General features: G+C 44.2%; 1 protein-coding gene across 1 annotated transcript in view; it reads left to right on the top strand.

Annotated features, from left to right (window-relative positions):
• Window positions 1–26,690, top strand: part of LOC130111979 (protein unc-13 homolog C) — a 160,751-nt gene that overhangs the window by 68,240 nt on the left and 65,821 nt on the right. The window contains exons 15-17 of the mRNA XM_056279289.1: window positions 3,449–3,538; window positions 6,864–6,992; window positions 20,345–20,478. Coding sequence (XP_056135264.1) covers window positions 3,449–3,538; window positions 6,864–6,992; window positions 20,345–20,478 — 353 coding nt within the window. The remainder of the gene's footprint in view (window positions 1–3,448; window positions 3,539–6,863; window positions 6,993–20,344; window positions 20,479–26,690) is intronic.

Below are 26,690 nucleotides of genomic sequence, written 5' to 3'. Positions count from 1 at the left end.
AAAATTATGGATTACACTGTTAAATAAGGTCCTCAAAAATTAAGAGTAGTCTATGTTTCTTAAAGGAACTTAAATTTTTCTAATTTCATTGAATGGATGCTGAATTCGATGCTGAAATGTTTTCATTTGCTTCCCTCCACAAATTTGAGTTCTTTGAGATGTGAGTGTGTATGCTTTCATCACTTGCAGACAGTAGTGTTAGTTGGCACCACAGACATAATACCACTAATGCTCCTGTCACTATCTTACAGCTGGAATACACTCTGCCTTTGTTGCCAGAGGCTCAAACAACGACCTGTGGCAGCGTATCCACATTTAGGCTAATTTGCATCTAAGGGACTTAGAAAACAACTGTCAGTGACCTCAGTCAACTCCACCTCTAGCAACCAAAGTAATGTTACATCACACGAACAAAAACACTTTTTGCCATTATTTGAACTTAAAAAAACAAATGTGTGTAATGTATTATAGAGTATTACAGAGCTGAGATGCCAAGTGTAAACGTTTATGACCAAAAGTTGCATTGCAATGTACATTAACAGTGTGGACTTACTCTTGGCTTATCACAGTAATTTTCTGCTGAGTAATGGCAGAAAAAATGTAATTAGGTTTTTGATAAAGTTCATTTTAGATCAGGTCAAATTCATTTATAGTGTTTGTAGCCAAACGGGCTTCTCACAGAGTGTTTTAGAGAACAACAGGACAGACAGCTGGCAAAGAAGAGAGGCTGCATGCATCACACGAGAGCAAACATACTGCAGACCTTAGTGGGGCAATATTTCAGACATCTGATAGGGGGGAAAAAATCCAATTGCTTTATAATGAAAAAGCTGTTTTTATGAAAATGTTGTCGATTTAAAAAACATCAGGCTCTAGCAAATTGTCTCATTACCAGATTTGTTTATATCAATGTCTTTGGCAAAAGTGCATTTACATTAAGCATTTGAAATGAGTTTATCTATCTATCTATCTATCTATCTATCTATCTATCTATCTATCTATCTATCTATCTATCTATCTATCTATCTATCTATCTATCTATCTATCTATCTATCTATCTATCTCTCCATCCATCCATCCATGTATCTCAAAATCAGCTTCTTATCAATATGAATGACTAGACTCGCTAGCTCTTGGCTTACGGGTCAGACCCTTTAGTTGACTGGTTAGCGCAGTCACCTGTGGTGCGGATTGTTCAGGTTCGATTCCCGACTGCGGCGGCAGTTCCCGGCTGCTCCCTGAATTCACTACATTGGTGTCAGAAGTGGGATGGTGAGGCCATCAGAAATGCGTGCGCCCAGAGGCATGAGGGAGCTGATATGCTGAAGCACAGAGTAGTGTAACGACCACGGATGACTAGACTCGCTAGCCCTTGGGTAACGGGTTGTACCCTTTAGTTGACTGGTTAGTGCAGTCGCCCGTGGTGCGGGCTATCCGGGTTTGATTCCCGGCTGCCCCCTGAATTCGCTACATAAATGAATGACTTTAATAGAATCACTTAATATTAAAATCATTTAGCAGGTTAAATGATTGGCTCACACTCCAAGAGTAGAAAGTCAATAGTCAAAATGACAACCTATCAGAGTTCCTGTTAAGATTGTTTTCTCATGGATGTAGCTGTTAGCTTTTCATTTGAAAAGGGAAGAAATGCAAACCTCTGGATGGATTAGCCAGCTGAGATTTTCAGATTTGCTTCTTAGCGACATGACCACAGAGCAACCAAAATTGTTTGAATTTACATCTATTACAATTTCCCCATTTAAAATGACAAAAATAAAAAAATTTCCCCCCAGCAAAAACCTCTTTCAGGAGGACATATTTAAGAACTATAATCCCTATTGATAATGTCCCCAAGTGTGCCAGACATGGGATGAATTATTTCTTTTTTTCAAAATTAATGTGTGAAAAGTGTTGATTAATTTCATTAAATAGCATCGCAGCTATTTATTTTGTCTGTGTGTATTCGGGGAAGACCTGCAAGTATGCATAAAGATATTCTGACCAGGATTGTATTGTAAGTATTCAGATGATAACATTGGATTCAAGGTTGCGGTGCAAGGTCATTTAAAGAATCCATGTTACAAATAAAAATATTTTCAAGTCTTTTCATTGCATCTAAAGAGTATTCGTATGCTGATAACGAGAAAAATATCATTAGCAGTCAAGGGAAAACTCAAGTTAAGGGAAAGAGTCTGAATTCAGAATTGTCTGGTGAGGGTTATAGGCCGGGCTCCATTTCACATCAATAATCTATTGGCAGCTCTAGTAGACGTATCCCTTAAATCCAAAAGGTATGGATAATAAATGAATGAGTGACAAGCAAGGTTGCATGGAAAGCCAATCACTCACATTTTGAATATTTATACAGATAGAACACTGTTGTTAACATAAAATGCCCTGGTGCATCATTGTTGTTTTTTTCTTTCTATGGCACAAAATGCCCACAAGGAACACATTTTTTTGCTTCAAACTATCAAACAAATAACGCTCTCTAACCTACAATTTCCAGGGCTGGATGCGAGTTGGCTCTGTCTGCCTCGAGGCTATTTGGTTTGTCTTTGTGTTGGACAACACATTTGCTTCTATTTTACACCTTTTCCTGATATCATGGAGTCCGGAGAAATATAAGCTCCCGCTAGACAGCTGAATTGGCTCTTTGCCTTTGAATTATCATCCTCGAGGCGATCCACATCCTCTCCTCATTCACCAGAGCCTTGAGTAAACAGCCGATGATGTGGGCAAAAATTCTATTTTCTCCACTCTCTTGGTCTTTTTCAGACCGATTTCAGGTTGACATTGGATTTATATAACTGTTGTGCTATTTATATAACTGTTGCCCATGCCATTTTTTTTTTTTTTTCCAAACTCGTCGACTTGAATCATCTCATTTGGCCCAATAAAACGTCTCCCTTGCTCCCCCTTACGCTCAAGCAAATATCAGGCAAGTTTTTGCTCCAGCTGATGGGCCATTAACTCAGATAGATGTCTACTGTGCTAGTGCTGTCATATCTAGTCTTCTCTGAAGAATTTTTTAATATATTGTTGTAGATGTTTGCTCACATCTACAGACCCCCGTTTTTTACATTCGAGAGGAGGGATAGAAGAGGTGTGAAAGGTTTTCTCAGGGCGCTGATAGAGGAGAAGTAGAATAATGTATAGGGCAGTAGCTGTCAGAGTTTATGCGCTTCCCGTCATGCTGCTCTGAGCAGCCTGATGACTTCATGGCCCTGAAATAGTGGTTTTCATCAGTGAAGACCCCCCCTCCCTTGCCCGCTAAATGATTAGATAGACAGTCATTTAGTTATGATTGCTGGGGGTTGTTTCGTAATCAATTTCAATGTTTTGGCTTGAGTGACGTGATGTGGTGGATGAGTGGCTGTGATGTTAAAAAGCGGTGCTCAATGAGATCTCTCCTCTTCCTCTGTTCCCTCTCTCTCTTTTTCTGTAGGATAATTTTCCTGCAGGAAACCCGGAGCGTCTCCAGGACCTGAAGTCAACTGTGGACCTGTTAACCAGCATCACCTTCTTTAGGATGAAGGTAGTTCTCTTTTACATTTGTGTGTGTGTGTGTGTGTGTGTGTGTTGGGGGAGCAACAAGGGTAATTGAAGGACACGCCCCCACACACATACAGAGCAAATTACATAAAATCCCCTTCATTCTTAAAACACAGGCTTTGGAGGAATTCTGAGATAAAATAAATGACAGAAATGATAAAGGAAAACAACATTGGTTCACCCGTCTTCCATTAAATGTGGATATATTGTCCACTTGGCCTGCATGTCCGTGTGCCATTTTGCATTCTACGGGTAACTATGTGCTTGAAACAACCTACAGAACTGGTTTTGTGTACATCCTTTCTCTCCTTACTACAGGGGCGTGACATGTTGGCTTGGCCATAGGCAGCCGTAAGCAGCTGGGGGCCCATTTAAAAAAAAAAAAGCGAGGGTTAAAGTTACTTTTCATCAATAACGGTATAATTTCGGACTTAATCTTTCAGCATCATGGACAGCTCAACATAGAAATAATCCAAACAAATCCCTTAATTAAAAACTGAAACAATGACATGTTTGCTTTGCAATGAAGAGAAGCCTCGCCCTTCTTGGCAACTACTAGTCGGCATTGACCAGTAGTGCGTTATGTAGCAGCTCAGATGTCAGCTGAGTGCCCACTAGTGTCGGTTCTCGTGTGTCATCTTTGAATGAGGTAACCACAGCTTGCCTCGACCAGGACCGGAGCATGCACTTCTGCCGCACTAGGCTAAAAACAATTACGCAGTCCCTCTATTTGCAACATACTATACCAGCAACAACACACAAAGGCCAATATGACATACACATAATGCAAATTGTCTAGTGCAATGCTAGTGTGCTCAAAGTGTCAACAATATTAAAATATGTATGATGCAATATGCGGGCATTTTGCAGATCCATATGCAAAATAACGTGCCAAACAGGTCTGCATAATAACTCCAGTAACCCGGTCTAAATTGTTTGCAGCAGTCATGACAGCATGTATAGCTATTTTCCAAATAATCCAATTTCAGCTCCTCAAACTGAATGAAACCAGTGCAAATCTCTCCTATACACCACTTTCTCATGTGCATGCACAAGCACATATCAGCAACTTGAACTACTAGAGAGTAAATAAAGCTTACCTTTCAGAGGTGTACATGTTGGGCCTACGGCATATTTTTTTTCTTGAAGACAAAATTCAAAATCAAAATTGGTGTCTGTAGGTCAGGCTACCATTGGCTGATGAGAGCTGGGGGCAGGAGGCAGCTGCAGGTGCAGCGTGATTGACACATTCCTCAGCAATTCATTGTGCTTACAGAACATGTAGTCTAGCGAGCTTGTGGTTACTCTGTGATTTTGCTGATGAATAGCAGGCCCATATTTGGCCGCCCTTGCCAAAGTGCCACCTTAGGCAATTGCCTAGTTTGCCTATATGGACGCGCCAGCAGTGGCCTCGCCACAATATATACATTAAAAAAAAATTTGGGTGAATTATGTAATTCTAGCATGTCAGTCAGGGGCCCTTTGGGAGAACGGGGCCCATTTCAATTGAAATGGGTGAAACATAGCTAAGGCCGCCAATGTGGCTTAGTGGCTAGAGAGATAGTTAAATGAGTAACTGCACACTAAAAAAAAAGTGTTTCGAGTGAAAAACAGAAGTCTATATAGCTTCATTTCAACTAAGGACATTAGTCAGGAATGAAATTCAGCATTTCTGTGCAAACATGATTTCGTCCCCACCACCTTTGTCCATCGACAAATCACACACAAAAGAATCAGTGTTACTGCCATCGCTGATCAGAGAGATGAGCCCAACCAACAACTCCTCCTTACCTGTCTGTAGTAGCATCACAGACCCCACCCCCCTCCCACCCCCTATATCTGAGTAGTTTATTTATTCATTCATTTATTTTTTAAAGATGAGAAAGGGGCAGAGCACAACTGATGTGTAGGGGTGATGTTCCTCAGTAATTGCTGATAGATAATTGATAGATATGAATCCCGTATGCCCACCTGAGCTGTCCTTAATGAAACAGGACACTGGTCCTGGTCACTACTGTATGCTGCTCTGGGTAAGAGCCCGAGGCCGACCTCAACACACTGAGGATTATGGCCCCTTTTTCAGAGATGCATTGTCTGTATCTGGTCATGCACTGACAGGTCTGAGCGCAGCAGCCTGCCTATCAACTAGGAATTCCTGCACGGCGACCTGTGCAAATTTTCGAATCTCTTTCAGCCACAGCCCTTCATCGCAAAGCGAATCTACCATTTTAGAGACTGACGGACCTGAAAATCTATTACTGTTTCAATTATAGTCAATACTGGTCCTGGACATATATTTCCCCACATCAATTCAAAACATAAATCCAGATTGATTCTAAGAGCCTTTTATTTACATGAAATCAATCTAACACCATAATTTCCACAGAACGATTAACCCTGTGTCTTTCAACACCACTGAAAAAATACGGGCATTGATTTCCATTTACAGCCACACTGATGAAAATGTTCATTTGTTGTTACACACTCTCTTGATAAGTAAAATGCACTTTGTGTAATAGAGGTGGAGTATGCCGGCGAAAACGGGTTGTGGTGCTGCAGTGTGTGTCGGTGTCTCTCATCATAATTTCACCTCTTTCATGCTGCCTTTCCCTTTTCTAAACTGAAGGAGTTAAGCCCTTTCATTTGCCGCCTCGTGAGCGACATGGCTCCTTTCAGTTGCCTTTTGGCAAGAGCGGCTATATGGATGTACTATATAGGCTGGTGTACTGAGGCATAGCCAAGATGGCAGCTGTGGGTGCAGGAATATAAACTGTCACTTTATGTTACTAAAGCGTTCACTATGTACTGTTCCTGTGCGTACATACTGACAAGTATTAACCAGGGGGGCTTCTGCTTACATATAAGAGCTATGCTGTGTCATAAAGCATGCAAAAATGCCAGTGTAGGCAGGTGTACATATCTCAAGTATACATAATAGATGTACTGGGTTATATTTCCATGAAAAAATGTGATTTCTTTGTATGACTGTCTTAAACCCAATATCATAATAATATATTATTGTTCATAATAATAATAATAAAATTATCATGATAATTTATCATTCAGACATTGGTTGCTATATGCAAACTTTACATTTTTGTTTTAAATCTGTTTGGGGTTTTGTTGATACTATTCTACAATGCAAAATGTGGATGATTTCATGAAAAATTACACACTGTGTACATTTATGGCAAATGGGCAATACCTGCCCGTTGAGCTTTATCAGATAAATTATTTAAATGCATGTGTACTTTTTAGTAATTGCATGTTCGTTTTTTTTGTGGTTATTTTTGCACGTGTATGAACAGGTACAAGAGCTCCAGAGTCCACCCAGGGCGAGCATGGTGGTGAAGGACTGTGTAAGAGCTTGTCTGGACTCCACATACAAATACATCTTTGACAACTGTCATGAACTCTACAACCAGCTCCTGGACCAGGTAAACAAACAACTCCCTCAAGATTGTGGTTGGTGACTCTAACCAATTAATATGGACACACACAGGGAACACTTAACCTTTACACATATTGATTTTTATTTGTTGCCTCTTAATTTAATTGATTATTGGAGGAAGTATTTATTACTTCACAAGATATATTTAATAACTGAAGTACTTACTACAAGGGTTTCTCACGAAGCACAACTATCAATCCATCCTTTATCCGAACCGCTTAACCTGCTCTCAAGGTCATGGGGATGCTGGAGCCTATCCTAGCAGTCATTGGGAGGCAGGCGGGGAGACGCCCTGGACAGGCCGCCAGGCCACCACAGGGCAATCTTTGTATATCTTAATGTTTTGTCTTGCACAAAATAATGAAATCATTTTTCAACCATTTCATAAATGACAGACCATGCAAGTCATTATTGACAAGATCTTTATTATGGATAAAGAGTCTGTCTGTAAGCACCTTGTAACTGCATGAGCTCACATGAGCGGAAAGTCCAGATGGCTTTGAGAAGTCTTTGAATCTCTGCTGAAAGCACCAAAGCTCCAGTAAATATCTTCCATTACCTTCAAGAAAAATTCTGTTTTTTTTTTTACATCTTGGATCTTATTGTTGCAGTTTTTGCGACCATGCATAACGATTATGATATAATTTTACTCGCCGACTTCATTTTGGAGAGTTTGGCTACAGGAGCACCACTGGACTCAATCTTACCACGGTGTCTTACGGGGCATCAAAAACACATATGTCAGGCATATTTCAGTAAGTCCAATTTAACCCAATTATCTAAACCTTCATATTTGGAAGTGAAAACAAAAGTGCAAGTTAAAAATTATTGCCTGAAGTCCGCAGTGGTGTAGCGGTCTAAGCATCGGCTTTGTGTCAATGCAGTTTCCCACTGGGGACCGGGGTTCGCACCGCGGACTCGTCAGATCCGACTATGGCCAGAATCGATGAAGCAGCAGTAATTGGCAACGCTGTCTCTGGGAGGGGGGCGGAGTCGGCTTGTGTTCGTCGCATGAATGTGCCTCTGTTTGTGTTGGAAAAAACAGTGGTTCGGCCTGGATTCACCTTGTCACAAAAGTGGCAAGGCGTCTCCTTCGAGACTGCCAGGCGGAGAGATGCAGTTGGTGAACGCATGCAGTACAAGGGTGGGTGTTTGAGCTAAAAAATCGGATCGATTGGCCACTAAATTGGGAGAAATCAGAAATAAATTTGTAAAAAAAAAAAGTTATTGCCTGAAATGTCCAATATTATCAATGGTCGATGGCATTGCTGGTCTACTTGCTGGTTCAGCTTGCAGGAATGACCAGTCTGTACTTAACATAGTCAGCAGTAGCCATCAACTAACTAGGCTACATAGTCATAGATAATTGAGAAGTCATAAATAATGGGAAATCATGTACACAATCTTACGGAGGTACAAGGGTTTTCTTGTTGTTTTTGTTGAAAGGACAGGCTTAAGGCTCGATCCCCATGAGACGCTGTTGCAAAGCTTTATCCTGCTGTGCTCCCTTGTCCAAAACCTCCAAAATGAAGCCAGTGAGTAAAATTATATTATAACCAAAAGGCACGGTGGCAAAAACTATGGGATTAAAGCTATAATATGTAACATTTCCACATTAAAATGTCTAAAAAATGATTAGACCTATGTTATATATTTTGTTGAGTTCTGTACTTACATTATCCGAAATGTTTCCAACATTATTCAAACCCAGAAAAATCCGTAATTTTATTCGAGGCATCTCTGCGTTTCATTTGGTTATCTGTCAATGGCGTCATATCCCCTTTACCCCCTCTAGTTGCTATAACTTCCAGGGAAACACGGGAAACACCAGATGAACCAGCTAGCCAGCCACTCTATTGTTTACTATTGTTTGTATCACTCTCTCGTGATGGAGCACAATTATTCTTTGCCGTTTGCTGCATGTTCTGTCAAATGCAGGACATGGTACATAGGCAAGTCAGCCTGTTGCACCGGCTGTGTGTAAGTTCAAACTTAGCCTAGTTATAACGTAAATTCTTACTTAGTTGTGATTTATGCATTACTAATATAAAAGAAGTTGCACCACGGAGATAATTTACAAAGCAATTCGTACGACTAAATAAATACACATGCCCTAGTAGGGTAGGTGTAAATCATAGAATGTTACAGAATTATACTCAGTACAGCATTTTTTTCTGCCACACAGCACATTTTTTTTTCATTAATTACCATGCCATTTTGCAACAAAGTAATCCAGTACAGACCTAATTTACTGATATATTTCAATATCGATCGAGTTTACAATGATGTGCCACTATGACCAGTGGCTCATGAAAGCCACCAAGCTAATGTGTATGGTAAATTTTTAATATTACAACAATCAACATGCTCATAAGGTTATTTTTAGTATGATTGTTTTGACCACAGATAACTAGGGTTGCCAACTTCTTAAAATGGAAATAAGGAACGCCGGCAGGGGGGTGGACTATATGACCTTAGATCGAGGAGCTCCGACTACTGTAGACCTATAGCAAATATTTGATTATTACATGATGCTCATTTTGCCCAAAACGAGGGGTCTTGCTCTTACACCTGCATTACCTTTCAGTAGTAGACTTATCTGAAGATATAACATAAAAATGCCCACATACTTGGTCGTGGGAAATCCTATCCATACCATACATAATCACAACAAGGAAATTGCAATGGCTGCTCCATGACTAATGGAGAAAACCTGGTGGCAGACGATGCAGTTGGCCTTGTACACATTGCCACTCATGCAGCCCAGCCATTGGTAATCATTTTCCCATTCCCTGCTGTATTTTTGTAATCTCTTCTTTTTTTATGGCCGACAGAGTACGCTCACAGGTTGTCATTTTTATAAATCTTGCGCCGCTGTCAGGCGTATCGTAGCAGTGCTGTCACGACCAATGAGAAGCGCATTCTCTGTTTGGGTAAAGGAACATAACATGACAGACAGGCTGAGGGATAACAGAGCGGGAGGGTTTCCTTCTGTCTCATACAAATCACCCTGTTTTAATAGTCTGACCTGTAATATTTCTCTCCCGTAGATTTTTGATTCTCAAAAATACGGAACAAAGTGCGTCCCGTATCAATCTGATATGGAATACGTCTTTTAGTTTCCAGTTACGGGATGATTCCATATTTCATGGAGTAGCTGGCAACCCTATGGATAACAGTGCTGGGCTACCCGTGATTGAATTTGCCACATAATGTTAGCTACAGTATGTGTAAGGATAGTCAACCCATCTGATGGTAAGTTAGCAAGTTAGCATTACGTTAGCTAATGTTACTTGCGGCTATTTCATTAGACTGGAATGACATAATGTGAATAAACGCGACTAAACGGAACGTGAATAAAACTTTAATGCATTACCTCATCTGTGAACATGATCTGAGTTACATTGGACATTTTTTTAAACCCCCCCCCTTTTTCTTTTTTTTCCCCTCCCCAATTGTACTGGGCCAATTACCCCATTCTTCCGAGCCTTCCAGGTTGCTGCTCCACCCCTTCTGATGATCCGGGGAGGGCTGCAGACTACCACGTGCCTCCTCTGATACATGTGGAGTCGCCAGCTGCTTCTTTTCACCTGACAGTGAGGAGTTTTGCCAGGGGAACGTAGTGCATGGGAGGATCACGCTATTCCCCCCAGTTCCCCCTACCCCCTGAGCAAGCACCCCGACTGACCAGAGGAGGCACTAGTGCAGAAACCAGGACACATACCCACATTGGGCTTCCCACTCGCAGACACAGCCAATTGTGTCTGTAGGGACGCCCGACCAAGCCGGAGGTAACACGGGGATTCGAACCGGCGATCCCCGTGTTGGTAGGCAATGGAATAGACTGCCACGCCACCTGGACGCCCCGTCGGATAGATTTTAATCGGCAACAGCCATGATCCCACACTACTTTACGACATCATCAAACTCTTTTGTTATTGTTTTGACTGAGAAAGCCCTAGCAGCAGAAATTACATACTGTACGTTTAAGATTCAGGTTGGAAAAAACTGGAATTTTCCTTTAACATTTATTGTTTCAGAGTTTCTGACAAACACCATTTGTTTGTCAGAAACCTATTCATTGTGACCACGGACCAGAAAAAAAGCAGTAACAGCGCCGATTCATGCCATAAGTGATGGAATATCGCCGGTGTGCCATGCCATGTGCGTCTGGAGGAGCACGTTTCCCTACACAGATTTCTCACAGTCCCACATCATTTTACAGTTGTTACTCTTCCAATGTACCATATTGCCAAATCCTGAGCCAAGTTTGTTTGTCAGACTATTGCAGGATTTCAGTGGGCTAGTTAACCTCTTAAGTGAGCTCATCTGAGTAAATAAGCAGGCAACAGGCTGCTGCAACTGATTATTAACAGCTTCCGTCCCCAGCAGAATGGTCTCGGTACCACGAGAGATAATGTCTTTTTGGATCGTAATAGGGTGCGATAGGCTCAAAAGTTGAATAATAAGCTTCCTTTGTTTAAACAGCCTAAGGGGTTGTAAGCAATTACCCAACCGGAGAGATAGATACTTCTGCTAATTACAACTCTGTCTGCTGCAATTCCACAGCAGACAGTCTCTCCAACAAACAGTCCATCCACTGTGCAAGAACAACACACACACACACACACCCCAAACACACCTCGTTGTAAATAATTATTATAATTCTCATATAAGTTAGGTACCTCTTGACATGGTTGATTTATCACGGTTTAGAAACCCATTTCTGCAGTTGGCGACGGTGACTGCGAGCATGACGACACAGGAGCTGACAGGGTGACCAGGCAGGCAGTGAGACAGCTCGGCCACAACAAGAGGCGGCTTGCATAACGGGGGCGATAAAGCACTCAGCCTCAGTCTGAGATTGCCGGGAGGTATGGAGGTGGATGAGAAGGGGCATGTGGGAAGAGAGTCTGAATTGCCGGGCGGAATGGAGGTGGATGAGAATGGGGCATGTGGGAAGAGATGCTGATTTACTCCTCGCCTTACATCCAGGCAGAAAAGTGGGGTATTTAAAAGAAACAACGAGGTGAAAATGGAAAGAGGGTAAAAAAGAATGACCAAAGAGGGCAAAAAAAAGAAGAAAGAAATCCATCTTTTCATTTTAGCTCATTAACTGTGTTAAGGCATGAAGAACAGCAGTGTATCCCCCATGTGTACACACCCATGCAAACATGTTTGTATTCATGTACTTCATAAACACACACACACGTAGTCAGTACTTTATGGTGATATAAACGCATAAGCAGATAGATGAGTAGATGCAATCTAGTTATGAATAGTGCGCTCTGGGGCAGTAAGGAATCATCACATTTGTGCATAACTGTCTGTGCTTTTGTGTTAGCGCTTCCTTGTGTGGGGAAACGATACAAGGAGAACTTTCACTTGATCTTCTTCTTACATCCAACATAATTAATGAGCATCCATGATAATGCCCAAGTGGCCTCTTACTGTTTTTGAGAAAGATGCCGTTTGCTCTTGGGTCATTATGGGTGGCAATGTGTTGTGACCCGTGTCTATAGTTACATACATATCCGTTTACCCTGACTTCAGAAAAATGTTTACACTGAGCAAGCGGCCCCAACCCTATGCCGCACCATCCCTCTCAGGAATTCTTATCACCTTGCAGCCAGGACGTTCAGTGATAAGAAGCGCAAAAATGATGTCACATTACGAGAACTGATGAGTAGCTAGCTGTATGCTAATGGTCATTTCTCCCATGTAGGCACCATCAGTGATGAAGAATAAACATAAGGCAAACCACTAGCTGCTCTCTGCAGCGGTGACATACAGCCTTATGTTGATGAGTGCACACGCATATATTCACACTGCTCAGTGGTTATTTTCAGATGTCAACCCACACACACACACACACACACACACACACACACACACTTCCCACTCAGGATGCCGTAGGATTAAACTACGCTCTGTGCTCAGCTACAACACTCACCCCCCCGGTGTGACTCAGGTTGAGGCCCACACGTGTTTTTGTTGGCTGTAAAATGACACCGGGCTTCTTAATCGACTTGCGTCCATATGTGGGGAATGCAGATGAGCAAGAGGAGTCCTGTTGTACGTGGATGTATCCTGCATCCTCTTTATTAGACTGGCATAACCTTTAACGTCCTTCAAGCACAGATGCACGATGCACACGTATACACACAGTCATGCACACCAACTCATACACACAGGCGTGCACAAACTCTTTAATGTCTTTTAGTTTGTGTGGCCGACTCACCCCTTGTTGAGATACTTAATTCATTATTCATATCAGCAGTTTAGCAGATTGAAGCTCAATTTCTTGCATTTAGCAGCGTATCTCATTTTGATACCTTTTGTCTCACACCATATACATATCTGTTTTGTGTGCCATTCCATTTGATGTTAAAGAGGAAGTAAACGCTGACCCCCCCCTTTTTTTTTTATCCCCAATTGTAACCAGCCAATTACCCCACTCTTCTGAGCCTTCTCGGTTGCTGCTCCACCCACTCTGCCAATCCGGGGAGGGCTGCAGACTACCACACGCTTCCTCCGATACATGTGGAGTCGCCAGCCGCTTCTTTTCACCTGACAGTGAGGAGTTTTGCCAGGAGGACGTAGCACGTGAGAGGATCACGCTATTCCCCCCAGTTCCCCCTCCCCCCTGAACAGGCACCCCGACTGACCAGAGGAGGCGCTAGTGCAGCGACCAAGATACATACCCATACCCGGATTCCCATTTGCAGACACGGACAATTATGTCTGTAGGGACGCCCGACCAAGCCAGAGGCAACAAGGGGATTTGAACTGGGATCCCCATGTTGGTAGGCCGTGGAATAGACCACTACGCTACCCGAACCTCCCCATAAACATTGATTTTTATCCTGTCTTCACCCAATCATGTTTTAATATAGTTTAAAAAAAAAAGGTGTAAGGCCGCTCTGATGGCCGAGCGGAATAAACCGCCGTTCTTGCAACCCGCTCGTCATGTGGCTGGGAGGTTCGTATCTCAGACTCGCCGTAACCAGTCACGGCCATAGTGTCCACGGGGTAAGGCATTCATTAGGCCACCCTTACCCGAGGGATAGTGGGTGTAGATCAGTGTGGTGTTCGGGGGCTCGTCGTTCTCCAGCAACCCCTCTGGCCCATCCGGGCGCCTGCGGCCAAGCAACCGAAAGCGTTCGCCTACATCTCCTTCACGGCCTGAAGGGAATGCAATCCATGCAAGGCTTCAGCGTGTAAAATAGCGAGAGCAGCCGACACGAGTGTGAAGGAAGCTGGTGTTACGACTATCTCCTTCCTGTGGAAACGCGAGCCAGGGGAGTTATTCGACAAGAATTCCGGCCATATGCCCTTGGGTTAATCGGGTTGGATAAGGGGAAAAACCAGAAATAAATTTGTAAAAGAAAAAACTTTTTTTTTTTAAAGTGTTGAAGGGCGTCCGGGTAACATAGCGGTCTGTTCTGTTGTCTACCAACACGGGGATCGCCGGTTTGAGTCCCCCGTGTTACCTCCGGTTTGGTCGGGTGTCCCTACTGACACAATTTGCTGTGTTTGCGGGTGGGAAAGCCGGATGTGGGTATGTGTCCTGGTCACTGCACTAGCGCCTCCTCTCATCAGTCGGGGTGCCTGTTTGGGGGGGAGGGGTAACTGGGGGGATTAGCGTGATCCTCCCACATGCTATGTGTCCCTGGCGAAACTCCTTGCCGTCAGGTGAAAAGAAGTGGCTGGCAACTCCACGTATATCAGAGGAGGCATGTGGTAGTCTGCAGCCCTCCCAGGATCAGCAGAGGGGGTGGAGCAGCAACCAGGAAGGCTTGGAAGAGTGGGATAATTGGCCGGATACAATTAGGGAGAAAAAAAATCCACAAAAAAAAAACTGTGATGGAAATCAGTAGAAACGTGAGAGTGGTGTGGTAAAACACCATGCCCCAGCTTCTCAGGAGTCTACCTACAGAGTTTAGTTGGTAACACTGGAATTAGTCAATGAATGCTGGAACCCACATTTGTTGGCTGCAATTATGGGTTATCAGTGGTCTTTATGACGCCCCCACATGACAGGCAAATGGTGGGGTGTGATTGTGGGAAAGACTGTTGTGAGACAGGCTAGTTTTGCCCCCCACATGACCTGATGTTGCAGTAGTAATCCCAGAAAAAAGAGAAAGCATAGATTTTCTCCCTCAAAGTGGCTGTGTGATGTCATTTTTTTTATTGAATTTATTACCAAGGCAATCAATTTTACCACTCCAGGGAAAACACATGTTTTCAGCTCAAAAAAAATGTAATAAAAGTGTTTCCAACCCTTCAAAACCACTGTGCTGGTTTTGTAAGCTTTGTGTCTAAACCCAGAAGGGTTACAGGGCTACTTATGGTTGAGCATATCTCTGAAAATCACAACTTTTTTTTATTTTCACCGGTCTTTAACCACATGTTCATTTGAATTTAATGATTTGCATGTGATTACTGGTAATATGTTTTCATTAGCCTGGGACGGCTTTTACAGCCCAGCGTCTCGCCTGAGTTGTCTCGGGATGTTGCGGTTTATCATTTGCAGTTGCTCGTATCTTGAGGCTAAACCATGCCAGTGCAAGCCTTGGAGGAAATTCTGACCATATTCTAAGCTGCAAAAAGTAGCTGAAAAACAGTTTACTGTGAAATGTTTATAACATTTGAATTTTTGAACATTTTTAAACTAGAGTGATATTGCATGTTTGTGCAGCTTTTGTGCAGCTTTCCTCTTTTTGCATGTTTGTTGTGATTTCTTTCGTCGTTTTTCATTGGTCAGTTCAGTCTTTATTTGTTTAACAATGTGTAGCCGCATGGACTCAGTGTCCTCTGCATTACACCAATTAAACCAAAACACATACAAAGGTTGTGCAAACAACTGATACAAATACATATCATTTGGCAAAAATACACACTCTAGATAATAATAATGGATTACAGTTATATAGTGCTTTATCTAGACACCCAAAGCGCTTCCCTCCCCACTGGAAGGTGGACAAATCCAAACATGCCAAACCACCAAAGCACAATAATGCATACACACACATGCATGCTCACTCACTCACTCACTCACTCACTCACTCACTCACTCACTCACTCACTCACACACACACACACACACACAAAAGAAACACATCAACAAGTTAAGTTAAAACCCAAGCATTTGACACCTGAGATGGAAGTAGATACAAAGGAATGACAGCAATATTTGAATCCATGCTTGCTTTCCACAGTCCGGGCCATTTAGAAAAAAAAAATTCTGATTTTATGTGAAGAACCGTCATGAACATTAATAGTCATAACATCTTGACCCTATTTTCCTCTCCCTGTTTCTCTGGCCACATTATTTGCATGCGAGCGATGCATGCCCTGCATAATTGATATTCCTGGTAAATGAATGCAATCTTGTAAATTGTTAGAAGATACTGTATGTTTTGACCAGCTCCAGTGAATTGATTTGATTCTGAATGCTGTACTGATGAAGAATTGCCTGATGTTTTGTTTACATTTCCCCAAATCTCCTTACCGTGTCCCTGCTCTGCAGTACTGAGGTCATTACACTAAGAGTTAATGAATTATTCCACCTAAGTTATTCGGTACCAGACCGGGATTGTTTTGTTTTTTTCACAAAATGTTCTGTCAATCAAAAATACATTTTCTTTTCGAATAACAATACGTTTTCAGAGCTGCATACACAGGTGAAAGAACGTTAGTGTAGTAAACTCAGATAGACAGCCACAGTGATGGAGTATACTTTGTTAGCATCAGTGTGTTTGTGTGTATGTCTTTGTAAGTGTGTGGGTGTGTGCTCTCAAAGCCATGAGCATCTGTGTATGCATGGATGCACTTGTCCCATTAGTACAGTATTTGGCAGTGTCAGTGTGACTGTGTCTGTCCCTGCATGTGGACCCCTGTGTGGATGGGGGCTTCTGTAGGGGTGAGCAGATTTACTATCTCTGTTTTTTCATGACTTTATCTCTGTGGTACCTGCCAGTAGGTTAGGAGACAATGATACTTAAATACTGACCAGAGAGGCTCAGTGTGGCCTTATTCAGCACAGGATAAACAGATGGTGATGGCGGCACAGTGTTTAACACGGTTGCCTCACAGCAAGAAGATCCTGCGTTCGAACCCGGGGTTGTCCAACCTTGGGGGTTGTCCCAGGTTGTCCTCTTTGTGGAGTTTGCCTGTTCTCCCCGTGTCTGTATGGGTTTCCTCCAGGTGCTCCGGTTTCCTCCCACAGTCCAAAGACATGTAGGTAGATGAATCGGCCTACTAAATTGTCCCTAGGTGTGAATGTGTCGGTCTTGTGATGGACTGGCGGCTTGTACAGGGTGTCTCCCCGCCTGCTGCCCAGTGACTGCTGGGATAGGCTCCAGCATCCCACGACCCCAATTGGGATAAGCGGCTTGGATAATGGATGGATGGATGGATGGATAAACAGATGGTGTGGAAAGAATAATGAGTTGTTACACAAACAGCGTTATTGACTTCAGGGAGCAACAGAAATTTCTGAAATGGCATAAAAAAGTGGTACCGCTGTTTATATCACAGATTTTTAAATAAAGCTCTAACGGACATTCTCTGTGGCTGCAAACTCCAAATACACACACTTTCACACCATTCTAGAGACATGCTCTCAGAGAATGATGTGCTGGAAGGAGCAAAAGTATGTCTTTCAAAGCTATATAAGCCACATCTGAACCCTCTGTGCTCAAGTTTATTTCTAGTTGTGATATCATGTTCAGTTATGAGTCCATTCAGCCATGCCATACAAAGGTTTACAAAGTTCACCTCACATTAAGTCTTGGACAGTCTTTTTCAGTTTTTTTTTTTGGTTTCTTTTTTTTAATCTAACTCCTTGAAGGACTGCTTGCCTTTAAGCCACAATTAATCACATTTAACAAATTAATTTCAAAAACCCAAGTCAAGCATTTTGTATTCACAATGGGTATTTCCTGCAGGAAGGCTTTAAAAGGACATTAAGAAAATCATAAGAGACAATATAAATGACGAAACAGAATGTATAAGTGCAGAAATAAGCTCATTTGTAGTGTACGCCCTCTTTCTTTTTTCTATTTCCCATGTTTCTCTCTTTTTCCGAGAACCTCTTTCTCGATCACGTGCACTTAATCCTACTTTTCTTTCTCTTTGTGAAATTGTATTTTCTTCTCATCGCCTTGTCTCCTGCCTCGCACTAACCAATTTCTGGCACTGCACAACCCTCCCTCCCTTCTGTTGAAGTATTTTTTTTCCACCATCATTATAATGAAGGGCTTTCCTTCAGACAAGAAAGCACCAAGTTCTGAGTGCCTATTTACATAGGTGCGTATTTAATTTGAGCCTATTGAGTTGCTGGTCACTTGATAACTCCTCCCTGGAGGATTCTTCCTTTCTCACCCTGTGAGACGATCACCTTTTTCTACACTGCTCAAAAAAATAAAGGGAACACCTAAAAACACAATATAGACCTCGATGAATGAAATATTTCAGCTGAAAATCTTTATTTATTAGACAGAGGAATGTGTTTAGAGCAAAATAACCTAAGAATGATCAATGGAAATCAAAATCATTAGCCCATTAAGGTCTGGATTCAGAATCATACTGAAAATCAAAGTGGAAAATGAGAACATAGGCTGATCCAACTTCTGTGGAAATTCTTCAAGACGATTCAAAATGAGGCTCAGTAGTGTGTGTGGCCTCCACGTGCCTGTATGCACTCCCTACAACGTCTGGGCATGCTCCTGATGAGACGACGGATGGTCTCCTGAGGGATCTCCTCCCAGACCTGGATCAGGGCATTGGTCAACTCCTGGACAGTCTGTGGTGCGACATCGCGTTGGCGGATGGTACGAGACATGATGTCCCAGAGGTGCTCGATTGGATTCAGGTCTGGGGAACGTGCAGGCCAGTCCATAGCATCAATGCCCTCGACATACAGGAACTGCTGACACACTCTGGCCACATGAGGACGAGCATTGTCATGCATGAGCAGGAACCCAGGGCCCACTGCACCAGCATATGGTCTGACAATGGGTCTGAGGATCTCATCCCGGTACCTAATGGCAGTCATGGTACCTCTGGCTAGCACGTAGAGGTCTGTGCGGCCCTCCAAGGATATGCCTCCCCAGACATCACTGACCCACCACCAAACCGGTCATGCTGGAGGATGTTGCAGGCAGCAGAACGTTCTCCACAGCGTCTCCAGACTCTCTCACGTCTGTCACATGTGTTCAGTGTGAACCTGCTCTCATCTGTGAAGAGCACAGGGCGCCAATGGCGAATCTGCCAACCAAGATGTTCTCTGGCAAAGGTCAATCGGGCTGCACGGTGTTGGGCTGTGAGCACAGGCCCCAATTGTGGACGTCGGGCCCTCATACCATCCTCATGCATTCTGTTTCTCACTGTTTGAGCAGAAACCTGCACATTAGTGGCCTGTTGAAGGTCGTTTTGTAGGGCTCCGGCAGTGCTCCTCCTGTTCCTCCTTGCACAAAGGACCAGATAGCGGTCCTGCTGCGGGGTTGTTGTCCTCCTGCGGCCCCCTCCACGTCTCCTGGTGTACTGGCCTGTCTCCTGGTACCTCCTCCATGCTCTGGACACTGTGCTGGGAGACACATCAAATCTTCTTGCCACAGCACGCATTGATGTGCCATCCTGGATGAGCTGCACTACCTGAGCAACTTCTGTAGGTTGCAGATACCGCCTCATGCCACCTCTAGTGGTGAGGGCACTAGCAAAATGAAAAACTAACCAAAGATCGGCCAGAAAAGATGAGGACAGGCAAATGGTCTGTGGCCACCACCTGCAAATCCATTCCTTTTATAGGGGTTGTCTTGCAAATTGTCTAATTTCCACCTGGTGGAAATTAGACAATTTACCAACAGGTGAAATTGATTCACAAATCAGTGTTGCTTCCTAACTGGACAGGTTGATATCTCAAAAGTGTGATTGACTTGGAGCTACATTGCATTGCTTATGTGTTCCCTTTATTTTTTTGAGCAGTGTATATGCTAACTACTCTGGTTTATGCAAAGAACGCCAGGCTGTCCCAGGTGTTCAATGTTAATTCATTTACATTGTTTTCACTTTGCTGTTGGAGCCAGTAACCCTGTGAATTTAAACCACATCCAATTTATATTGCTATTTGCCATATAAAAAAGAAAATTACTCTTTTACATTTAGGTAGCCAGTCTACCACAACTACTAGACACCGCTGGTCTCCCTTGCCTGCAATTGCAAGATTAAAGCAAACTGAAGTTTTCACTCTACAGGTGCCGACTTTGAGAAATTGTTTTGCTGTAGGAAAATTCTTCCACACTTCCCTACCTGTTTTTTTTTTTTTCTCAACAGGCTCGGAAACAGGACATTCCCCGTGAGGAGCAAGGTCCATCGATTAAGAACCTGGAATTCTGGCCAAAGGTCATCACTCTCATGGTCTCTGTGATTGATGAGGACCGGACAGCTTACACCCCTGTCATCAACCAGTATGTACCATCTATGTACTATTACAACATCTGGAAGTTGTGTTGTCCACCAGTGACATCACTGGCACTGGTGGATACTTTTTTACACAATTTCGGTGGCATTTCAAAGATGCACTGCAGGCTGCTCAGTATTATGGCTGCAAATGGAGTGTTATCCCTTCAATAAATAGAGAGATAATGTGAGAAATTATGATTGTTTCCCCTCTAATACTTTTAATACTGCACACATTCTTGAGTGTACCTCCATCAACATTTTGAGAGAGGGCTTTTATAGGAACAGTTGATGGTGAAAAAACCCCAGTAGCCCTACTGGTTTCAGCATGGAGTCCTGCTTCTGACACTCTGGTACCTCCACAACAGTGATTTCAGTCAATCAGTCTGTTTGCTGGTCACTGTCTTTTCATAGCCATGCTGATGATTCTGGGACTTTATAAAGTGCTGTTGTGATAAGCAGTATTTACTTAGAAATCTTTCCTCTTTTCCCCTGATTTTACTTGCATATTTGCATAGAACTATGGAGAAAACATGACTTGCATCTTTGATACCCAGTTGTCGCCATGTTGAAGCCACAAGGTATAGCCTATCACTAAATATGATCATCTAAATGTGATCATCTAAATATATCAAAGGAGGCTCAGTTTGTAATGTGCATTTAAGTTGGGTATTTAGGCTCAGACATTTGAAAGCTGATGAACTCTGGTTCCATTAGACTAAATTCTAACTTCGTCAGCCGTCGTTACTGGTTTAGTAATATTATGGAAATGTGTCACTTGTTAAGGCTGTAGCCATGGAGTCAACATTGGGGGGGACCAAATCTGCTGGGTGGTCTGGGGGTCTTCCCTAGTGTCGTGATTGTGTGGTCTGGGTCAGCGGGGCTCGCCTGTTTGCCATTCCCTGATTTGGCTTGCCATCTCTGTCCCTACTTTGCCCACCTGCCCCCCCCCCGCCCCCCATTGCGTGTTGGCTTGCCGTGTCTGTTCCTGCCCCTGTTAGTGTTGCTCTCGTGTTCCCCATTCCTTTGTTTGGCTTGCCGTTTCTGTTCCTGTCCTGCCTTGCTCACCTGTTCCCCGTTCCCTTGTTGCCGGGCCTGTTCCTGCCCTGCCCTGCCCTGCTCACCTGTTCCCCATTTCCCTGGTTGGCTCTCCAGCAGTTGTGTATACCCCCTGGTTGCCTTGGGGCTTTGTCGTCTCGTTATGTTGACTTTTGGTAGCCGGATGCTTTACGCCTTGTCTCGAGCCTTCCATGCTGCCTATATCTACGCTCCTGTTTTTTGTGAGTCTGTTTGTTTTAATAAATCATTGTTCTAGCCCAGCCTGTCTCCGCTGTCTGCATTTGGGTCCTCTCTTCCTGCTTCCGCCATGACACCCAGAAAAAATTCAAAATTTGAAAACTCATTTCCTGCCATTCTAAAATATTTAAAATTTCACTAACACATTGTGATGAACTTTTTTTTTACAATGTCTAATAGTGTATTGTATTACGTTGCTGTGTTTTTTCTTGTTAGCCTGTTGTGATGCCATTATTCAATCTCAGCCATCCATATTTGCTGCTTTTCTCACTCCCCTCCATGTCACCTGCTCTCTCTGCCCTGTAGGCGTCATCGTGCTCTCTCTCCCTCTGTCTTTACTCTGAATGCACCTGAGTGAACGTGAAGGAAATATTATCAGTAAACTAGTGACTAGAAAGATTGTCGATACGCATATGGAGGCCAACAGGCATCTGTACATTAGGATTAGACTGTTGTAATGTCATTAATCAGTCTTAACCATCTGTATTTGCTCCTTTTCTCACTCACATGAGAGATCTGACTGGTACTCATTTTCTCACTGCTCTCAACTTAAGTTTCTTCTTTTCTGAGGCATGCCAAAAAAACTGATGAATGACACTGCCACCCATCCTCTTACTCATGATGACACTCACTGTGAATGAAAGCTGTCTGTAATAAAACTGCTTGCATTTTAACCAAACAAACATTAATAATGCTATTTATCATAAGCAAGTACAGCTATACAGTATACTATACAAATATGCAATAAATGAAAGCTACTACTGTCGACATAAATACACATGCAGCTCAGCATAAATGATTGACACTACTCAGATGTCACATGGGCTTTCTGACAAATACAATGTAATAGAGACATTAACATTAGTTGAATACGCCCGTGAGCACCATTGTTGGTCTCTGGATGAATGTGTGGCTAATTAACTTTCCAGGTAACTTGGCTATGATTAGCTAAAGTTAGTGATGGCTGATTGGCTCATTTTCACCAAAAAACATTTGTGTCCATTCCATGCAGTTACTGACAATTTTTAGCAAAATACTGTAGCATGTTCAGGTTCACCAGGGGGGTATAAGTGTTAGCTGTACATAGTTGGGGGAGATGTTTTGCTGTTCTGGGGGGGGGGGGGGGTGGCACACTGTTGCCAGGTCAAGAGTTAGTGGGTCGGGTCTTTGGAGAGAGAGAGGCGACTGTGAGTCGGGTTTTAATGGCAATGTGTACAGCGTGACTGTGGCCGACAACAGCCGTGAATAAAGCAATGCTCAGTTGTAATTTTGGAAATGTGTTTTTTTAATAGCAGTGAATGCTACAACTGATGTCAGAAGTGGGATAGGAGTCCCTCTTGGTGACCTCTTTAAGTCTCCTGTAGTCCACACAGAAGTGCCACTCTCCCCCCTTCTTTAGCACCATGATCACCGGTGAAGCCCAGAGGCTCTCAGAGGACTCTATTATATTGCCTGCACACTGCATTTTTTTGTAGAGCCTGCTTCGTCGCTTCCTACCGACCCAAAGGGAGGTGCCATGGGCACTGCCGTATGGGCACGGCATCCCTCGTCTCAATGGAGTGCTGCATAAGAGCGGTCTGTCCCAGCTCCTCCTCATCACATGCAAAGCAGTCCTGAAATTCAATCAGCAGCTGCCACAGTTGCTCCTGCTATTGCACCTCCAGGTCACTGGCACTCCTTTGCCACATCTCCAGCATAACTGTCATCCTCCTCCTCCTCCTCTCACTGCCCGGTGAGCCTTCACAGCCCTTCTGCACGGCCAGCCCCCGGGCTTGTGGTACATACTGCAGTAACGGGAGCAGCAATGGACGTTGAGCCCCCCCATGTCTTTTCTGGGACACCCCCAGCTCGAATGCTTAATGGGAGGGTGTTAGCTGAGGTTCCACATATGGAATGCCTTTTTTTTTTTTTGTTTATTTTTAATTGATGACATCCTGGCTCATGGCAGCTCATTTGATTCAGCTGCAGCAGCACTGCGCAGAGTGCTGGAAAGGATCAGGGGGTTGGGGCTGAAGCTACACGCCAACAAGTGCAGGCTACTGAGCAGGGAGCTGGCCTTCCTGGGGCACCACATAGGCAGCGAGGGTACTGGCACCGAAGAGGAGAAGGTCCGTGTCATACATGAGTGGCCCACCCCTACAGAACAGAGAGGGTTAAAAGGTTTTTAGGGTTGCCTCCTACTACAAGAAGTTTTGTGTGGGGGTTTTCGTGCCCCGCAGCCCCCTTGTACAATTTAATACGGAAGGATCAACAATTGTTATGGTCAGAGGACTGTGAAACGGTTTTTCACACACTGCAACAGGCTCTGACAAGCGTACCAATCCTGGTGCCCCTTGATCCCCATTTGTCCTTTGCCCTGGACATGGATGTGAGCGGGGAGGGGGTAGGCGCAGTCTTGTCACAGGTGTGGCCAGACAAAGAGAAAGTTGTGGCCTATTACAGCAAAGTACTGAGCAAAGCTGAATGGCAGTATTATGTCACCCACAGGGAGCTGCTGGTAGTAGTCTTTGCCATCTAGCACTTTAAGTATTATCTGTGTGACTGGTCTTTCACCATACACACTGATCATCCCTCTTTGCAGTGGCTGATGATATTCAAGGAGCCAGAGGGGACGTTGGCTCGTTGGTTGGAGGAGTTGCAGTGCTATGAGTTCGGCATAACCCACTGTACTGGAGAACGGCATGGCAACGCAGACGCACTGTCTCGTTGGCCATGCAGCTCAGAGGGCTGCCAATATTGTGACTGCAGAGAAGCCAGGGAACATGAGCTGGTCCTTAGGGCATACGTCCAGGACAAAGTAGAGCGTGGGGTGGCCGCACTGGTGAGTAGAGAGCTGCAGGTGGCGGATGTTACGGACTGGTCCACAGAGCAGAGACAGGACCGGAACCTGCAGCCTGTGATGCTGTGGGTGTGTGCACAGCAGCGACCACCATGGGAAGAGGTGGCAGCTCTCTCCCTGTGGACAAAAGCGTTTTGGGCCAAGTTCAAGACTCGGTGGCTGCTAGATGGGGTCCTCCAATGAGCCTGGAACCTGCAACCGGGAAGAAGAGGTGGCAAGTGGTGGTGCCCAGAGGGTTGCAGGAGGCGGTTCTCCAAGCCATGCATGGCTCTGCAGGCTCGGGTCATTTTGGGTCGACAAAGACACTCCACCAGCTGTGTCAAGCCTTCTACTGGGGACACCTGAGGAGGGACCTTGAGGACTTTTGCAGGCACTACAACCTTTGCACAGCTCTCAAAGGGCCACAGGGCCAGTCAAGAGCTGAGCTACAGCAGTTTCCAGTGGGAGAACCCATGCAGTGGATGGGTGTTGACATTGTGGGGCCATTTGCACGCACATTATGGGGGAACTGCTTCATACTCACTGCTGTGGACTACTTCACTAAATGGTTGAAGGAATGTTCAGCAGGCTGGGGGTCACGGATCCATCCAGTGACCAGGGGAGAAATTTAGAATCCAGGGTTTTCTCCACCATGTGTGAGTGGCTGGGAATCACTAAGACTCACACAACACTCCTCCAACCCCAGAGTGATGGGTTAGTGGACTGGTTTAACTGCACCCTGGCCGAACAGTTATCCATCTTAATATCCATCCATCAGTTCGACTGGGATATGCACTTACCCCTGCTTCTCATGGCATGCCGCTCTGCAGTCCAGGTCTCCACTGCATGCACACCGGCCCTCCTCGTGTTGGGCAGGGAAATGAGGACCTCTGTGGTGCTGGCCTATGGACGGGCCCCAGATGTACCATCGACACCTGCAGGTCCGAGCTACACCAGGCAGCTTGAAGACCGTTTGGACACCACACATGCATATGCCTGGAAACAATTGCAGAGTGCGGGGATGCGGCAGAAAAGGAAATATGACCTCTCTGCCAGGAGGCAACATTTTGCAGCCGAGGAGCTAGTTTGGTTCTACAACCCGAACTGAAAGAAGGGCAGGTGCCCTAAACTGTACAGCCACTGGATGGAGCCTTGCTTGATGTTGGAGCAGCTAGGAAAGGTTGTCTGTCGGGTACAGTTGCCTCTAGGGGGCCGCAAAGTGACGCCACGCTGACCAGCTGGCACCATACAAGGGCTCTGCTGTGCCTCAGGCGACTGGAGGGAAGGGGGGGACACCTGTGTTGCCGGCCAGGACATTTGGGGAAGAGGGGGTTGTAGCAGCAAGCCCTGATGATGCAATAAGTGGGACCCAATCTGCTGCCCCAGTGCCCAGCTCACCTCCTTGAGGGGCAGGGCAACTCCGACCAGAGCCAAGGGAGGACTGACCAGGGGACAGAACACCTATGGGGCAACTGAGGAGGCGATGGAGAACTCCTCTGAGGTTTCAAGACTTTGTCCTCGGGGTTTGAGGACTTTAATAAGGGGGGGGGGGGTTAATGTACACTGTTCAGGTTCATCAGGAGGATACAAGTGTTGTATATGGTTGGGGTAGATGTTTTAAGTCTTTGGCGAGAGAGAGACAACCTGTGAGTCTGGTTTTAATGACGATGTGTATGGCGTGGTTGTGGCTGACAACAGCCGCGAACAAGCAACACTCAGGGGTAAGTTTGGAAGTGTGTTTTTTAATAGCGATAAACGCTATAATATTATATTTCCACAATTACAGTTCCAGCGCAAAATGACGAATTGACGTTAATATTACCTTTTCATGCATGCCCTGGCTAAAGTGAAGTATTATTGTTGGTACGGTGTTACAATAATAAGTGTCACATCACTGATGGGAACATAAACAGATCCTAGCTTTATGCAAAGCTAGCGAGTGGAATATGCTCAGCTCAGCATTAGCTAGCTGTTCGCCAGCTAATGCATGGAATTGATGCTAGCTAGCTAACGCTCTGACCGGAATTTAGCATAACATTGCAGGACAATAACTATTTATAGAATTATCATTTTCATAACACTTCACAAAAAGTATCACAATAGACA

This window comes from Lampris incognitus, chromosome 4, assembly GCF_029633865.1.
Source record: "Lampris incognitus isolate fLamInc1 chromosome 4, fLamInc1.hap2, whole genome shotgun sequence".
In the NCBI taxonomy this organism is placed as follows: Eukaryota; Metazoa; Chordata; class Actinopteri; order Lampriformes; family Lampridae; genus Lampris; species Lampris incognitus.
Note: the sequence above shows the minus strand (reverse complement) of the source record. Positions and strands in the feature narration are given on the sequence as shown.